This window comes from Piliocolobus tephrosceles, chromosome 18 (genome assembly GCF_002776525.5).
Source record: "Piliocolobus tephrosceles isolate RC106 chromosome 18, ASM277652v3, whole genome shotgun sequence".
NCBI classification, from domain to species: Eukaryota; Metazoa; Chordata; class Mammalia; order Primates; family Cercopithecidae; genus Piliocolobus; species Piliocolobus tephrosceles.
This window is the reverse complement of record NC_045451.1, coordinates 57,758,056-57,772,577: the sequence shown is the minus strand read 5'-3', so window position 1 is coordinate 57,772,577 and position 14,522 is coordinate 57,758,056. Positions and strand designations below refer to the sequence as shown.

The window sequence follows — 14,522 nt, the reverse complement described above, 5'->3', positions numbered from 1 at the left end:
ACAGCCTCAACAGCAACACACACAAAACTACTCTATGGAGACCTCCAAACCCAAGAAGCAGGAAAAATAAAAACAAAACAAAATAAAACAAACAAAAAAACCACAAGCTCCACTGAAGATGAGCTCTCCATAAAGTTACAACCCATTGTGATGGACATGCAGCAGAAGAAACAAAAGACTTAGCTGTGCAGCAACTTGAGGTATAAAAACATTCTGAAAAAAGGCTTTAAATTAATATGTCTGAAGTTATTAGAGATAAAATTAGAAATGCATGTAATATAAAAAAAACATGTCACTATGGGGAAAAATAACACATTTTTAAAACCACCACCTAAAATTTCTAGAATTATAAAATACAGTCACTAAGCGGACTAAATTGAGAAAAACTAAAGCTAGAAAATAGATCTGAGAAAAGTACTCAGAATGCAACAGAAAGAAATGGAATGAGAAATGAGGTAGGAGGACAGAACGAGAAGGCTCAACATATGTCTATTCAGAGTTCTGGCAGGAGAGAATATATAGAATGATGAAGTAAAATTGGAAGAGATAATAGCTAAGAACTTTTCTAACTTAAAGCAAGATAATAAATGAATCCTTGAATTTAACAACAGAGTTTCAAGCAACCTACAGAACAACAAAATCCAAACCCAGAGACAGAATAAAACTGCAGAATACCAAAAACAAAGTGAAAATCTTTGCAGTAACAAGAGGGGAGAGAAAAAAAAAAAAAGAGAGATTGCTTGTAATCCCAGCACTGTGGGAGACTGAGGTGGGTGGATCACCTGAGGTCAGGAGTTCGAGACCAGCCTGGCCAACATGGTGAAACCCCCGTCTCTACAAATAAAATAAATTAGCCAGGCATGGTGCGGGCGCACCTGTAATCCCAGCTACTCAGTAGGCTGAGGCAGGAGAATTGCTTGAACCCAGGAGGCAGAGGTTGCAGTGAGCCAAGATTGCGCCACTGCACTCCAGCCTGGGCAACAGCGAAACTCTGTCTCGAAAAGAAAAAAGAAAATATCAGAAGTCAGAAGAAGTTGCAATCACATCTTCAAAACACTAGTGGAAGATAACTATAACCCAGTGAGGGTGAAATAAGGACTCAGATAAGGTAGAAATTCTTCTACTTACAGACCCCCAATGAAAGAATTACTCAAAGATTTGCCTCAGAAAAAAAAAAAAAAAAAAAAAAAAAAAACAGAATTCAGGGGAGAGGCGTAGAATATAAAAATCAGTGGCATTAACTGTGGAACCCCTCTTGGCAAAAGAATGCAAAATATGCCACAGTTCTGATGGTTTCTTCCCTATCTCATGTCTCTAAAAGGTCTCTTTGAGTTGTACAATCTTTAAATTTACTAACTTGACAGAAATTTATTATTTGTTTCTCCCTGAGTTTGAGAGATCTAAGATACAAATTTAAGCTAGATAAGTAGGTCATTCATTTCATTCACTCATTCATCACACACAGAGAGAGAGAGAGAGAAGAGAGACAGCCAGAGAGAGAGAGGAGAGAGAGACCCCCATCACATGCCAAGTTTTGTTGAGGTACCACAGATAATCAGCAAACAGGTAAAAATCCCTGCCCTCAAGTTTATACCCTGGTGGGAAAGGCAGGCAATCAACTACACATGCTCACAGGAAGTCTGATAAGTAACAAAGAGAAACTACCGCAAGGTAGGGGGTAACACGTGCTGAGGGGAAGTGAACTTCAGAGGACGAGGTATCAGTTAAGAGTCTCAGCTGGGAAAAGCTGGCCTGCCCAAAGGTAACTGAGGTCCAGGAACAGTGGCTCACGCTTGTAATCCCAGTACTTCGGAAGGCTGAAGCGGGTGGATCACTTGAGGTCAGGAGTTCGAGGCCAGGCTGCTCAACATGGTGCAACTCCGTCTCTACTAAAAATATAAAAGTTGGCCGGGCCTGGTGGCTCGCGCCTGTGGTCCCAGCTACTCAGGAAGCTGAGGCAGGAGAATCGCTTGAACCTGGGGGGCGGAGGTTGCAGTGAGCCAAGATTCACCACTGCCTCCAGCCTGGGCAACAGAGAGGGACACCCATCTCAAAAAAAAATAAAAGGAAAAAGAAAAACGTTAACTGAGAAGAATTTGAAGAAGAAATTGCTCACAAAGGTGAGGAGGGTTGAAGTAACAGAGACTGGCGTGCAGGACACAGTCACCACCCCGGCACAGAGCGGGAAAGGGAAGAGGACAGTATGGCTAAGCCCAGCAAGAGCGGAAGTCTAGAAGACGACAGTGGCCAGGTAGAGGAACCCAGCAGCACTGCGGAACCACAGTCCGGCTGGAGGGAATGAAGATAAAGCCCTGAAACGATTTTCCCTCGCGTCCCTCCGCGGGTCTCCGGACAGAGCCTCCCATTTGCTCAATCCAATCACAAGTCCGAGGGCCAAGAAGCCCCAGGGCTGAGGCTGCAGCACACAAAGCAGGACAGAGCGGACCAGGAGGAGCAAACCAGCGCAGGAGGCCAGGAAAAGTCTCTGTGTGCGGGCACCTTTTGAAGAAAGGCCTAGGGAAGGAAGGAAGAGAGTGACTACACCACTCAGGGGAAAAGCCTTCCAGAAGAGGGAGCGGCTCATGAAAAGCCCCAGGCAGGCATAAGCCGGGCCTGTCTGAAGCATAGCAAGGCCAATGAGGCTGGAGAGGAGTCAGAAAGGGAACTGGGAGGTGGGGGGCTGAGAGGTGGAAGGGGCTGGAAGGCTCTGCAGGTCATTAGAAGGACTCTGTCTCTCAATCCAAGTGAGAAGATCTGGAAGCCACTGGATGTTTCCAGCAAAGGACATCAATCCACTGACATTTTGGGAGGATTTGGGGCAGAAGCTGTAGGGGGAAGGGTGAAATCTGGGGACAGCAAGGAGGTTTCCAAATGTTATCTTCTAGAATTGTTATGCTTTCAGGTCTTAGAATTAAGTCTTTGATCCATCTTGAGTTGATTTTTATATAAGATAGAGATGGGGATCCACTTTCATTCTTCTACATGTGGCTTGCCAATTATCCCAGCATATAAACTGGTGAAAGGACAGCCTATTTTGGGGAAAGGCTATATAAATTAAATAGGCTGTCCTTTCCCCAATTTATGTTTCTGTATGCTTTGTCAAAGATCAGTTGGCTGTATAATATTTGGTTTTATTTCTGGGTTGTCTATGCTGTTTCACTAGTCTAAGAGCCTTATTTATTTATTTATTTATTAATAACATAACCATGCTGTTTTTGGTAACTAGAGCCCTCTAGTATAATTTAAACTCCAATAATGCGATACCTCCAGACTTGTTCTTCTTAGTATTACTTTGGCTATTCAGCTTCTTTTGGGGTTCCATATGAATTTTAAGATTTTTTTTTTCTAGTTCTGGGAAAAGTTGTGATGATATTTTGATGGGAATTGCATTTCATCTGTAAATTGCTTTGGGCAGTATGGTCATTTTCACAATAGTGATTCTTCCCATCCATGAACATGAGATATGTTTCCATCTGTTTGTGTCATCTATGATTTCTTTCAGCAGTGTTTTGTAGTTTTCCTTGTAGAGAGTTTTCACCTCCTTGGCTAAGCACATTCCTAGGTAGTTTATTTTTTTGCAGCAGTTGTAAAAGGGATTGACTTCTTGATTTGATTCTCAGCTTGGTCACTGTTGCTGTACAGCTGTGCTACTGATTTGTACACATTGATTTCGCAACCTGAGACTTTACTGAATTTGTTTACGAGATCTAGGAGTCTTTTGGATGAGTCTTTAGGGTTTTCTAGGTGCGTGATCATATCATCAGCAAACAACACTAGTTTGACTTCCTCTTTTCCACTTGGATGCCTTCATTTCTTTCTCTTTTCTTTTTTTTTTTTTTGAGACGGAGTCTTTCTCTGTCCCCAAGGCTGGAGTGCAGTGGTGCGATCTCAGCTCACTGCAAGCTCCACCTCCCGGGTTCATGCCATTCTCCTGCCTTAGCCTTCTGACTAGCTGGGACTACAGGTGCCCACCACCATGCCGGGTTAATTTTTTGTATTTTTAGTAGAGACGGGGTTTTACCGTGTTAGCCAGGATGGCCTCGATCTCCTGACCTCGTGATGTGCCCGCCTCGGCCTCCCAAAGTGCTGGGATTACAGGCGTGAGCCACCACGCCTGGCCTATTTCTTTCTTTTAACTGACTGCTCTGGCTAGGACTTCCAGTACTACACTGAATAGGAAGTGGTAAAAGCAGCATCCTTTTCTTATTTCAGTTCTTAGAGGGAATGTTTTCAATTTTTCCCTATTCAGTATGATGTTGGCTATGGGTTTGTCATTTGTGGCTTTTATTATTTTGAGGTAAGTTCCTTCTATGCCTAGTTTATTAAGAGCTTTTAACATAAAGGGATGCTGGATTTTATCAAATGCTTTTTCTGCATCTACTGAGGTGATCACATGGTTTTTACTTTTAATTGTTTGTGATATATCATATTTATTAACTTGCACATATTAAACCATCCCTGCACCCCTGGTACAAAACCCACCTGATAATGGTGTATTATCTTTCTGATACGCTGTTGGATTCAATTAGCTAGTATTTTGTTGAGGATTTTTACACCTATGTTCGTCAGGGATATTGGTCTGTAGTTTTCCTTGTTTGTTGTGTCCTTTTCTGGTTTTGGTATTAACCCTATTTACTTATTATTTATATAAAATGCAGTTTATCTGTACTGATTTTTCAAAAAATGTTCATAATCATCTCTTTTGTGGTATCAATATTATGCATATCTCTAAACAATGTTGATTTCTCAGTTTCTCCAAGTTGGATTAATTATCTGCTCAATCATTGCTAATACAGATATGCATACCATCATTACGAATGACATACAAGTAATCTGAAACAAGAGATTTGACTCAAGATTCTTTTTAAAACTTAATTTGGTTGTAATTCTAATTCTAATATAATTTATTGATTTGGTCCAGGTTAAATGAATTAATCTTCATATTCCATATCACTGGACTTTTTCTACATCTTTTAAAAGTTGTCTTTTTCTACATCTTTAAAATGTTTCTACATCTTTTAAATCTTCCTACTTTGTGGTAGTTCTTGATGTGTTTTAAAAGCTCATTGACAGTCACAGTTGCATAACTCTATGAATAGAGTAAAACCACTGAATTGTACACTTTACATGTGTGAATTTTGTTATGTGAATTATACCTAATGATGCTGTTATTATCTTAAAGTCCACTGAAAATGAACAGTGCTAAGTAATATAATATTCCAGCCTGCAACTAATAATCAAAATAACCTAACCACTGTCCTTCCCAAAGCTATCACTGCTGATAAAAATATATGTTTGTTCAACTGAAGTAAAGAGATGCCATAGGTACACTTGGACAGATACAGAATACTTATGGTCCATTTACTGTAATATTAACATTTCCTCACACTCCCTGGAAATATAGAAACTGAATCTTGGAATCGACTAAAGGAAACTAACACGTGATTAAAATAGTTAATCATGGCCAGGTGCGGTGGCTCACGCCTGTAATCCCAGCTCTTTGGGAGGCCGAGGCGGGCACATCACGAGGTCAGGAGATCGAGACCGCCCTGGCTAACACAGTGAAACCCCGTCTCTACTAAAAATACAAAAAAAAATTAGCCGGGTGTGGCGGCGGGCGCCTGTAGTCCCAGCTACTCGGGAGGCCAAGGCAAGAGAATGGCATGAACTCAGGAGGCGGGGCTTGCAGTGAGCCGAGATCATGCCACTGCACTCCAGCCTGGGAGGCAGAGCAAGACTCCGTCTCAAAAAAAAAGAAAAAAAAAAAAGTTAATCATAGACTCACAAATAACTACGTCATTTATACTTTAGTGAAGTCATTTATATATGCATCATGGCTAAAGTCTAAGCATCCGTTAAGAGTTTAAGAAACATAATTTTTAAATTTACACAGGAATAGGTACCTTTTTCTCAAAGCTTAAGTTTGATTTGTAGACTTTTTTTTTTTTTTTTTTTTTTGAGACACAGTCTCCCTCTGTTGCCCAGGCTGGAGTGCAGTGACACAATCTCAGGTCACTGCCATATCAGCCTTCCAGGTTCAAGCAATTCTCCTGCCTCAGCCTCTCGAGTAGTGGTTACAGGCATGTGCCACCACACCCAGCTAATTTTTGTATCTTTAGTAGAAACAGAGTTTCACCATGTTGGCCATGCTTGTCTTGAACTCCTGACCTCAGGTGATCCACCCACCTTGGCCTCCCAAAGTGCTAGGATTACAAGTGTGAGCCACTGTGCCTGGCCTTGTAGGCTATTTATAGTCAACTCCTGATAATTCATAATAGAGAATGAAGACATAAAAAGTTATTACTGAAAGGAAGATTAATAATTAGCTAGACAAGACCTTATATATGTTTGTAGAATCATAACAGGCCAAGGCCTGAAAACAATCAACTTATTTATTTTAGGGATGAGGGCAGTGAAACTCGCAAGAGTTAAAAGTATTGTTCAAAGTAACAGTCAGTAAGTGGAAGAGTAAGGATTCAAGGCTAAGACATTCTTTGTGTGTGTGTATGTGTGTGTGTGTGTGTCTGTGTGTGTGTGTGTGAGAGAGAGAGACAGAGTCTTGCTCTGTCGCCCAGGCTAGGGTGCGCCGGCACAATCTCGGCTTACTGCAACCTCTGTCTCCTGGGTTCAAGCGATTCTCCTCAGCCCCCCGAGTAGGTGGGATTACAAGCACATGCCACCACATGTGGCTAATTTTTATATTTTTAGTAGAGACAGGGGTTCACAATGTTGGCCAGACTGGTCTCGAACACTCCTGACCTCACGTGATCCACATGCCACCGTGCCCGGCCTCAAACTTTAGACATTCTGACTCCAAAAGCCAAGTCTTCTGGGATTCATAAGCTGAATTCTCATTCTGTAGCCAAAATTAATTTACAGGCCAAAAACATTAACTTTATTTTTTTAAAAAAGAATAAAAACATTATTAACCTCTAAAGCAGGCATCCTCTGTGAGTAGAAACTTTAAAATGCCCTTTTAGAATTTCAAAATAGTTTTATCAAATATAACTCTGAATTCAAAACCAAAAACTATTTAACAATGAAGTCAAACAAAACTACAACGGGTCAATACCTATGTGTTCAAGAGTGATTTTAGGGATAGTGTTTGTCTCTTTACCTTTAGCCATGTCATACTCCTTAATCATTGTGAGAAAGCTGGAAATTTCCCTATCTAGTCGCTGTTGGCATGACTGTGCTTTCTGCAAAAAAAGAAAAGACAAAATTGAAACAAACTAATAAAAGATTTTTACATTACTTATGCTTTAATGTCGCTACCAAAACTTTCAGTACATAGATTGATACACCGTAATAGAGACATATGTCTTACAGAGAAAAAAAAGGTGAGAGAAAATTTTCTTGTAAACTGAATATAACATTTAGTTAATCAAGTATAAAGTAAAAATAAATATTCTTAAGTTTTAAATACATTCAACATCTGTTGTGTAGATACCATACAATTGCATCAGTTACTATTACTATCTCATTACGCCATGTACATCTGAGGAATTAAAATTCTCTGATTTATTAACACTTTTAGTAGGCCTGATGAAATTCATCAAGAAATTATAAAATGCATTTCTTAAAAATGTATTTTAAAAACTGTTTTGTTCAAAAAAAAACAAAAAATTCCAGATGGTCCTAACATTTGGAAACCACAAACTGATTCTCGTTCAGCAATCTAAGTGCATACAGCCCCCACATCATCAGACCAAAAAGGACATTTTCTTAGTGTGTCAAAGCTTCTGAAAATAAGGTAAAGTCAAGTATAGAAAGCATTCTTCCTTGTAATTTGAAAGTTCTACACTTTTAGATCCCTAAAGGCAAAAAAAAAAAAAAAAAAAAAAAAAACCATAAATATAGAATTTCATGATGAAAGTTGCATCCCATCTTAGTGCAGATTTAGAAATCCAAAATGAAAGATGAGTCAAATCCATGTATTATATTAAAAATGTCATTTTGAAGATAGTTTTATATACCATTTCCCTTTAAAGAGGTGGGAAGAATAAGCAAGAAAATTATCATTGTAAATGTGCTTGGTTATCAAAATAGAAAATATTTATTCTGAGAATCTTGACCTTATAAACAGTAAAATCCCATTTAGGTAGAGTAGTATCTTTAGCCTTATGAAACTTCCCTACTTTACAATCCTAATCTCAGCTAACCCATCACAAAACATTTTGCACCCCCAAAATCAAACTTACTGTAGATCAGTATGTCAGGGTGGCATAGGTAAATAGTAAATACTCTTTTCTCCTATTTCACCTTATAAATTTTTTAGTGCTTACAAAGCTCAACGCAACCACAGTAGAATTATTCATGTTATCACATTAGTGACAGGCAATGTTCTCTTCAAAATTTGTATTACTCTCCTTTGTTCTGAGGGCTCTAACAACACCTATGTATAATTCACTTGGTGGGGAGAGCGGGGAGAATACCTACACCATGCAATTTAAAACACCATATATGCCTGATAATTTTTCCAGACACAGCCTGTGATTACAGGTTGAGGGGCAGGGAAAAAGTTTATCTAGAGGCACCGAAACATGCACTGCAACCAAATGCATCACTCATGATTTATTAATAGAAAATCATCATTTTTGCTCTATACATATTTAATAATATGCTTATGTGCAAGTCAATGAGACTGTTTTATCCTCTCCTTTCTATGATGAAAGTAAGCTAGAGGCATAAAAGTAAGCAATGGCTTCAACTGCAGACTATGAATCTGTCCTGAAGTAATAATTAAAGGCAGGAAATACCTTCTGTAGCATCATCTTCAAATACATGAATCACATTTATCTTCCCTTGAAACATATTGTCATCTAACAGTTACTAAAAAGTTCCCTTCATCGATGATTTACTTGTTTTAAAGGGTACATAAGAGGTCAGCTGGAGAAGATTCAATCTACACATACTGTTTTAAGTTGGGTACAAACTATGTCTTTTGTTCTAAACAACTTAGTGCTTTTTAACTGATACTAAAAAGAACAGAGGTTATTAATATAATAAAACATAATATGGTCTCCCATTTGCTTAGTTGCTACTACTTATATTTTGAAAAACTAAAAATCAATTTATGAAAGTTAATTCTTATTAATATTTTGCAGAGTCCAAATGGTTTTTCATTCTTGACTTCTATGCCATTGACATTATGTCAGGAAATGATATGATTTAGCTGTGTTTGCACCCAAATCTCACCTTGAATTGTAGCTCCAATAATCCCCACGTTTTGTGGGAGGAACCCAGTGAGAGGTAATTGAATCATAGGGGTGGGCTTTTCCTGTGCTGTTCTCATGATAGTGAACAAGTCTCATAGGATCTGATGGTTTTATACAGGGGAGTTCCCCTGTAAAAGCTCTCTTGCCTGCTGCCATGTAAGACATGCCTTTGCTCCCCCTTCGCCTTCCACCAAGATTGTGAGGTCTCTCCAGTCATGTGAAACTGTGAATCAATTAAACCTCTTTCCTTTATAAATTACTCAGTCTCAGGTATGTCTTTATTAGTAGCATGAGAACGAACTAATACAGGGACTCTTTCTAAGTTTTAATTTCTATTTATTTATTCTACATAAATGGAATCTCACTATGAGCAATGTTATAATACCTAAAGTTTAACAGTATTTTAACTTTGCCCAAGTTATCTGGAGAAAGCACACAAGAGCAAGGATTAAACCCATTGGTCCAGGGGCCTAGGGGATCGGAAGTTACCCCAGGTGAGCACCTATGCCACATTTACAACACAGGTCTCCTGCTTAGAAACCAAAATTTTAGCTGTTGGTTTTGTGAGTTAAGCTGATGTTAAATTACCTTATGACCCCTAACCTACAGGGCAGCTGGAAAATGCATATCAAGGGGGTGAATAGCTAGAGAGGAATGCATAGGCTAGGAGAGAAGTAATTAATTCCAGGTTATTTGCTGCAGAAAATCCACATTTGGTTAATTAAGCACAGAAGCAGATTGCCACCTACTCAGCAATAAAAATGAATAAACTACTAATACACACAACATTATGGTGAAAAAAGACACCTAAGAGCACATACTGTATGATTCCATTTACACGAAATTCTACAACAGGAAAACTGACTATGCTTATAATGACATTGTCATTGTATCAGTGTCATTAGGTCAGTAGTTGCCAGAGATGGAAGTGGAGGGTATTATCTGGGAAGAGCAGCAAGGGAACAACATTTTGACATAATAAAAATGTTCTCTATCTTGATAGGAGTGGTGGTTACACAGACAATATACATTTGTCAGAATACATCAAATTGAAGACATAAAGTGAATTCCTTTTTTCTGCAGACATTATATTTCAATAATGCTTCAAACTTTAAAAATAATAGACTGTAGAACTCTAATCACTTTCTTCTTTGCAGAAAATGGCCACTATTACAAGTAGTGGTGTCCTAGCACTTATCTTTCAGTCTTGCTAACTCCAGCCAAATCCACTTCAAAGATAGCCCCATACTCTGGCCAGGTGTGGTGGCTCACTCAGGTAATCCCAGCACTTTGGGAGGCTGAGGTGAAAGAATCAGTTGAGCCCAGCATTTCCAGACCTCCCTTGCAACATAACGAGACCTAATCTCTACAAAGAAACAACAATGAAAAAAATTACCCAGACTTGATGGCACATGCCTATAGTCCCAGCTATTTAAGACGCTGAGGCAACAGGATCACTTGAGCCCAGGTGGTCAATGCTGCAGTGAGCTGTGATCACACCACTGCACTCCAGCCTGGATGACAAAGTGAGACCCTGTCTCAAAAAGAAAAAAAAAAAACAACCCATACTCCATCTTTCCTAAGTCAACCCAAAAGCACATTTATTCCTTCTGACATCTGGCGATTATTATGCCCCTGCTGTCTAACTTTCTTAGTGTTTCACTTTGCAATATGTATTTACGTAAAGTAAAAATAAAACACACAAAAAAATGAAAGGATATATAGAGAAAAGTAATTCCCCTTCACACACCGGACAATCTTATTTTGCACCTTTCTCAGCTGCAGAGCAACAAGTGCTAATTTCTCATCTTTCCTGAATGATCTAAGTCTACACAAATATATATGTGTACATCCCTGTTTTTTCTCACAAGTAGTATCATATTTCATACATCATTTTATGCCTTGTCCTTTTCACTTAACTGTATATTTTAAATATATCAGTATATATACATCTGCCTCATTCTTACATGGATGTACCAATCTTTATTAGCTCCACATTGATGTACATGCAACTTTCTGCACATTTATTTTAGTTGGGAATCAGTTATTCTTTTTTGTTGTTGTTTTTGAGAGTGTCTGGCTCTATGGTCCTATTGCCCAGGCTGGAGTGCAGTGGTGCAATCTCAGCTCACTGCAACCTCCGCCTCGCAGGTTCAAGCGATTCACGTGCCTCAGCCCACTGAGTAGTTGGGATTACAGACGTGCACCACCATGCCTGGCTAATTTTTGTATTTTTAGATGCAGGGTTTCGCCATGTTGGCTAGGCTTATCTTGAACTCCTGGCCTCATGTGATCTGCCCGCCTTGGGAATCATTTATTCTTAAATCAGAAAAGCCTTATATTATTTTCTCATTCGATTAAACTCGAGCATCATCTGCTTTTTTTTTTTTTTTTTTTTTTTTTTTTTTTTTTTTTTTTTTTTTTTGAGACAGGGTCTCAATCTGTCACCCAGGCTGGAGTGCAGTGGTGTGATCTTGGCTCACTGCAGCCTCCACTTCCTGGGCTCAGGTGATCCTCCCACCTCAGCCTCTCAAGTAGCTGGGACTACAGGCATAGGCCACCACGTCCAGCTAATTTTTGCATTTTTAGTAGAGACAGGGTTTTGCCATGTTGCCCAGACTGGAGTGCAGTGATGTGACCACAACTTGCTGCAGCCTCAGCCTCAAAATTAAAAAAAAAAAAAAAATTGTTTTTAAGATGGGGATTCACCATGTTGCCCAGGATAGTCTCGAACTCCTGGGCTCAAGCAATCCATCCACCTCAGCCTCCCAAAGTACTGGGATTACAGACGTGAGACACCATGTCTGGCCTGCTCATCACTTCTTGTAACACAGAAGCAGTTCAGATCCTACAGAATCAAGACATCTTCAACAAATAAAACCCCCACTTTGCTAGTACCACCCAGAGCATCTAAGAGCCTATCCCAGCGCTGTCCAGTAGAACTTTCTATGGTGCTGGAAATATTTTATATCTTTACTGTCCATTGTGGTAGCCACATGTGGCTGCTGAGCACTTGAAATGTGGCTGATATGTAGTTAAATATAGTTAAAATGAATATGTGAATTTTTTTTTTAGTTGTCTCCCTCTTTTGCCCAGACTGGAGCGCAGGAGCACCATCTCAGCTCACTGCAACCTGTGCGCCCCACCCCATCAGGTTCAAGCGATTTTGCTGCCTCAGCCTCCTGAGTAGCTGTGAATACAGGCGCCCGCCACCATGCCTGACTAATTTTTGTATTTTTAGTAGAGAGGGAGTTTCACCATGTTGGCCAGGCTGGTCTCAAACTCCTGACCTCAAGTGATCCACCCACCTCAGCCTCCCAAAGTGCTGGGTTTACAGGCATGAGCCTCTGTGCCCAGCTGAATAACTGAATTTTTAAATTTTAATTAATTTAAATGTAAATAGCCACCTGTATAAATAGCCACAGAATAGTTAATAGCTATCATATTGGACCGTGCAGTTCTATCCCAATACTGTGCTTGACTAATTTCCAATTTTTATTTCTGAAATATTTTCAAGTTGCTATTATAGCAACAACCATGAGGTCAATAGTTCTAGGATTTGTCTTATACAATCATATTGTATAAGACAATGTTTACCGAAAAATGTTTGTACTGAAAAACTGACTCACTCTTTTTCTTTCTTTCTAAGAGACAAGGACTCACTATATTGCCCAGGCTGAACTCAAACCCTTGGGCACAAGTGATCCTCCTACCTCAGCCTTTCCCTAATTTCTTATAGGTCTGTGTACTAATTCAAAAGCATGTTAAGGAAATAAAATCAGTTTTGTTGTTAATTCAGATGATTTTAGAGTATATCAGTCCTAGAATTCCTAATTCCCCTTAGAATGTCCATAGGTACCAAGAATAGACCTTTCGGTAAATTGGCCCCTGACTTTCACTAGAACTTAAGAACCGAAGAATGAAGGGCATCCTGGAGCCAGTCTACTAACAAGCTATAATTCAACACACTTCAAAGCTCATTTCAGATTTTACCTATTTTGAACCAGTCTCCAGATGTTAAGACAGAATCAAGATTCACAGAATTGGCCAGGCGTGGTGGCTCATGCCTGTAATCCGAGCACTTTGGGAGGCCGAAGTAGGAGGATCACTTGAGGTCAGGAGCTTGAGACCAGCCTGGCCTACATGGTGAAACCCCGTCTCTACTAAAATTACAAAAATTAGCCGGGCGTGGTGTTGTGGGCCTGTAATCCCAGATACTTGGGAGGCTGAAGCGAGAGGATCACTTGAACCCGCGAGGTGGAAGTTGCAGTGAGCCATGATCACACCACTGCACTTCAGCCTGTGCAACAGAGCAAGACTGTCTCAAAAAAAAAAAAAAAAAAAAAAAAAAGACAAGAAAAAAGATTTACAGAATTAGCATTCAAACTCTGTTGGAGAGGAACATGTAAAAGCTAAACGTGCTTAATACTATAGTGCTCAAACTCTCATTGGCTTTAGGTGCAGTAAAATCTAAAAGGCAAAACCTTCATGGTTTTGAAGTTAACATGTGAACAAAACATTAAAATAAGGAATAAACTGACAGATATAGTCAAGGTTGATGACCTGAAAATTTGAAAATTATGCTAAAGAATAAATCTTTTAAATGGTATGTTAGTATGCCTTTATTTTACCTGTAACTTCCACTTAAAAACTTTTAAAATTATCATAATCCTAGGAAAGCTATTAGTATGCTTTGTAAATCCTTCCAGGTTTTATCATTTACCTCTTATTGAGGATAGGTAAATAGGGAAGGATTTCTTTTCAATTAGGGAATACCAACTGAAAGTTAAAATATTTAGCATCTTTATTTTTTTTTTTTTACTTCTTTGATGAAATTTTGGCCATATATATTAAATCTTCCATATTTTCCCAGTTTTAATGTTATTTAAATGCTGTAGTAGATGTTACTTTTGCAAAGTCCACTGATCTGAAAATTTTGTTTCTGGTTCTCACATACACACTGGGCTTTAAACCAGAGGTAGTATGGTAAAGGAGTTGTCAGCAATTCGGGGGAATGTCTTCCACAAACACGGGAGAGTTCAAATTCTGTAATGTTCCGTCATAAATTAAGATTAGGGATTGAAAGAGTCAAAATACCTTTTATATTTAAATGCATAGGTCCCTAAGTTGATAAAACTCCTTAGGTATAAGGGAATTTAACTTCATTTAAAATTGTTGAACTAGAAACATTCAAATCTTGCCACCAACTCATTTAATTTATAAAGACAAAAAATTAAAGGTAGTAGGCAAATTCATATATCCTGACATAATTATTCAGACTGAAACTCATCATCATTCCATAGT

At 39.0% G+C, this 14,522-nt stretch overlaps 1 protein-coding gene across 3 annotated transcripts in view; it reads right to left on the bottom strand.

Moving 5' to 3' along the window:
* The window catches only part of OSBPL1A (oxysterol binding protein like 1A), a 231,032-nt gene that overhangs the window by 131,996 nt on the left and 84,514 nt on the right, over positions 1–14,522 (bottom strand). For all 3 annotated transcript variants that reach the window (XM_023207765.2, XM_026456023.2, XM_023207766.1), the window contains one exon: positions 7,118–7,199. In XM_023207765.2, coding sequence (XP_023063533.1) covers positions 7,118–7,199 — 82 coding nt within the window. The remainder of the gene's footprint in view (positions 1–7,117; positions 7,200–14,522) is intronic.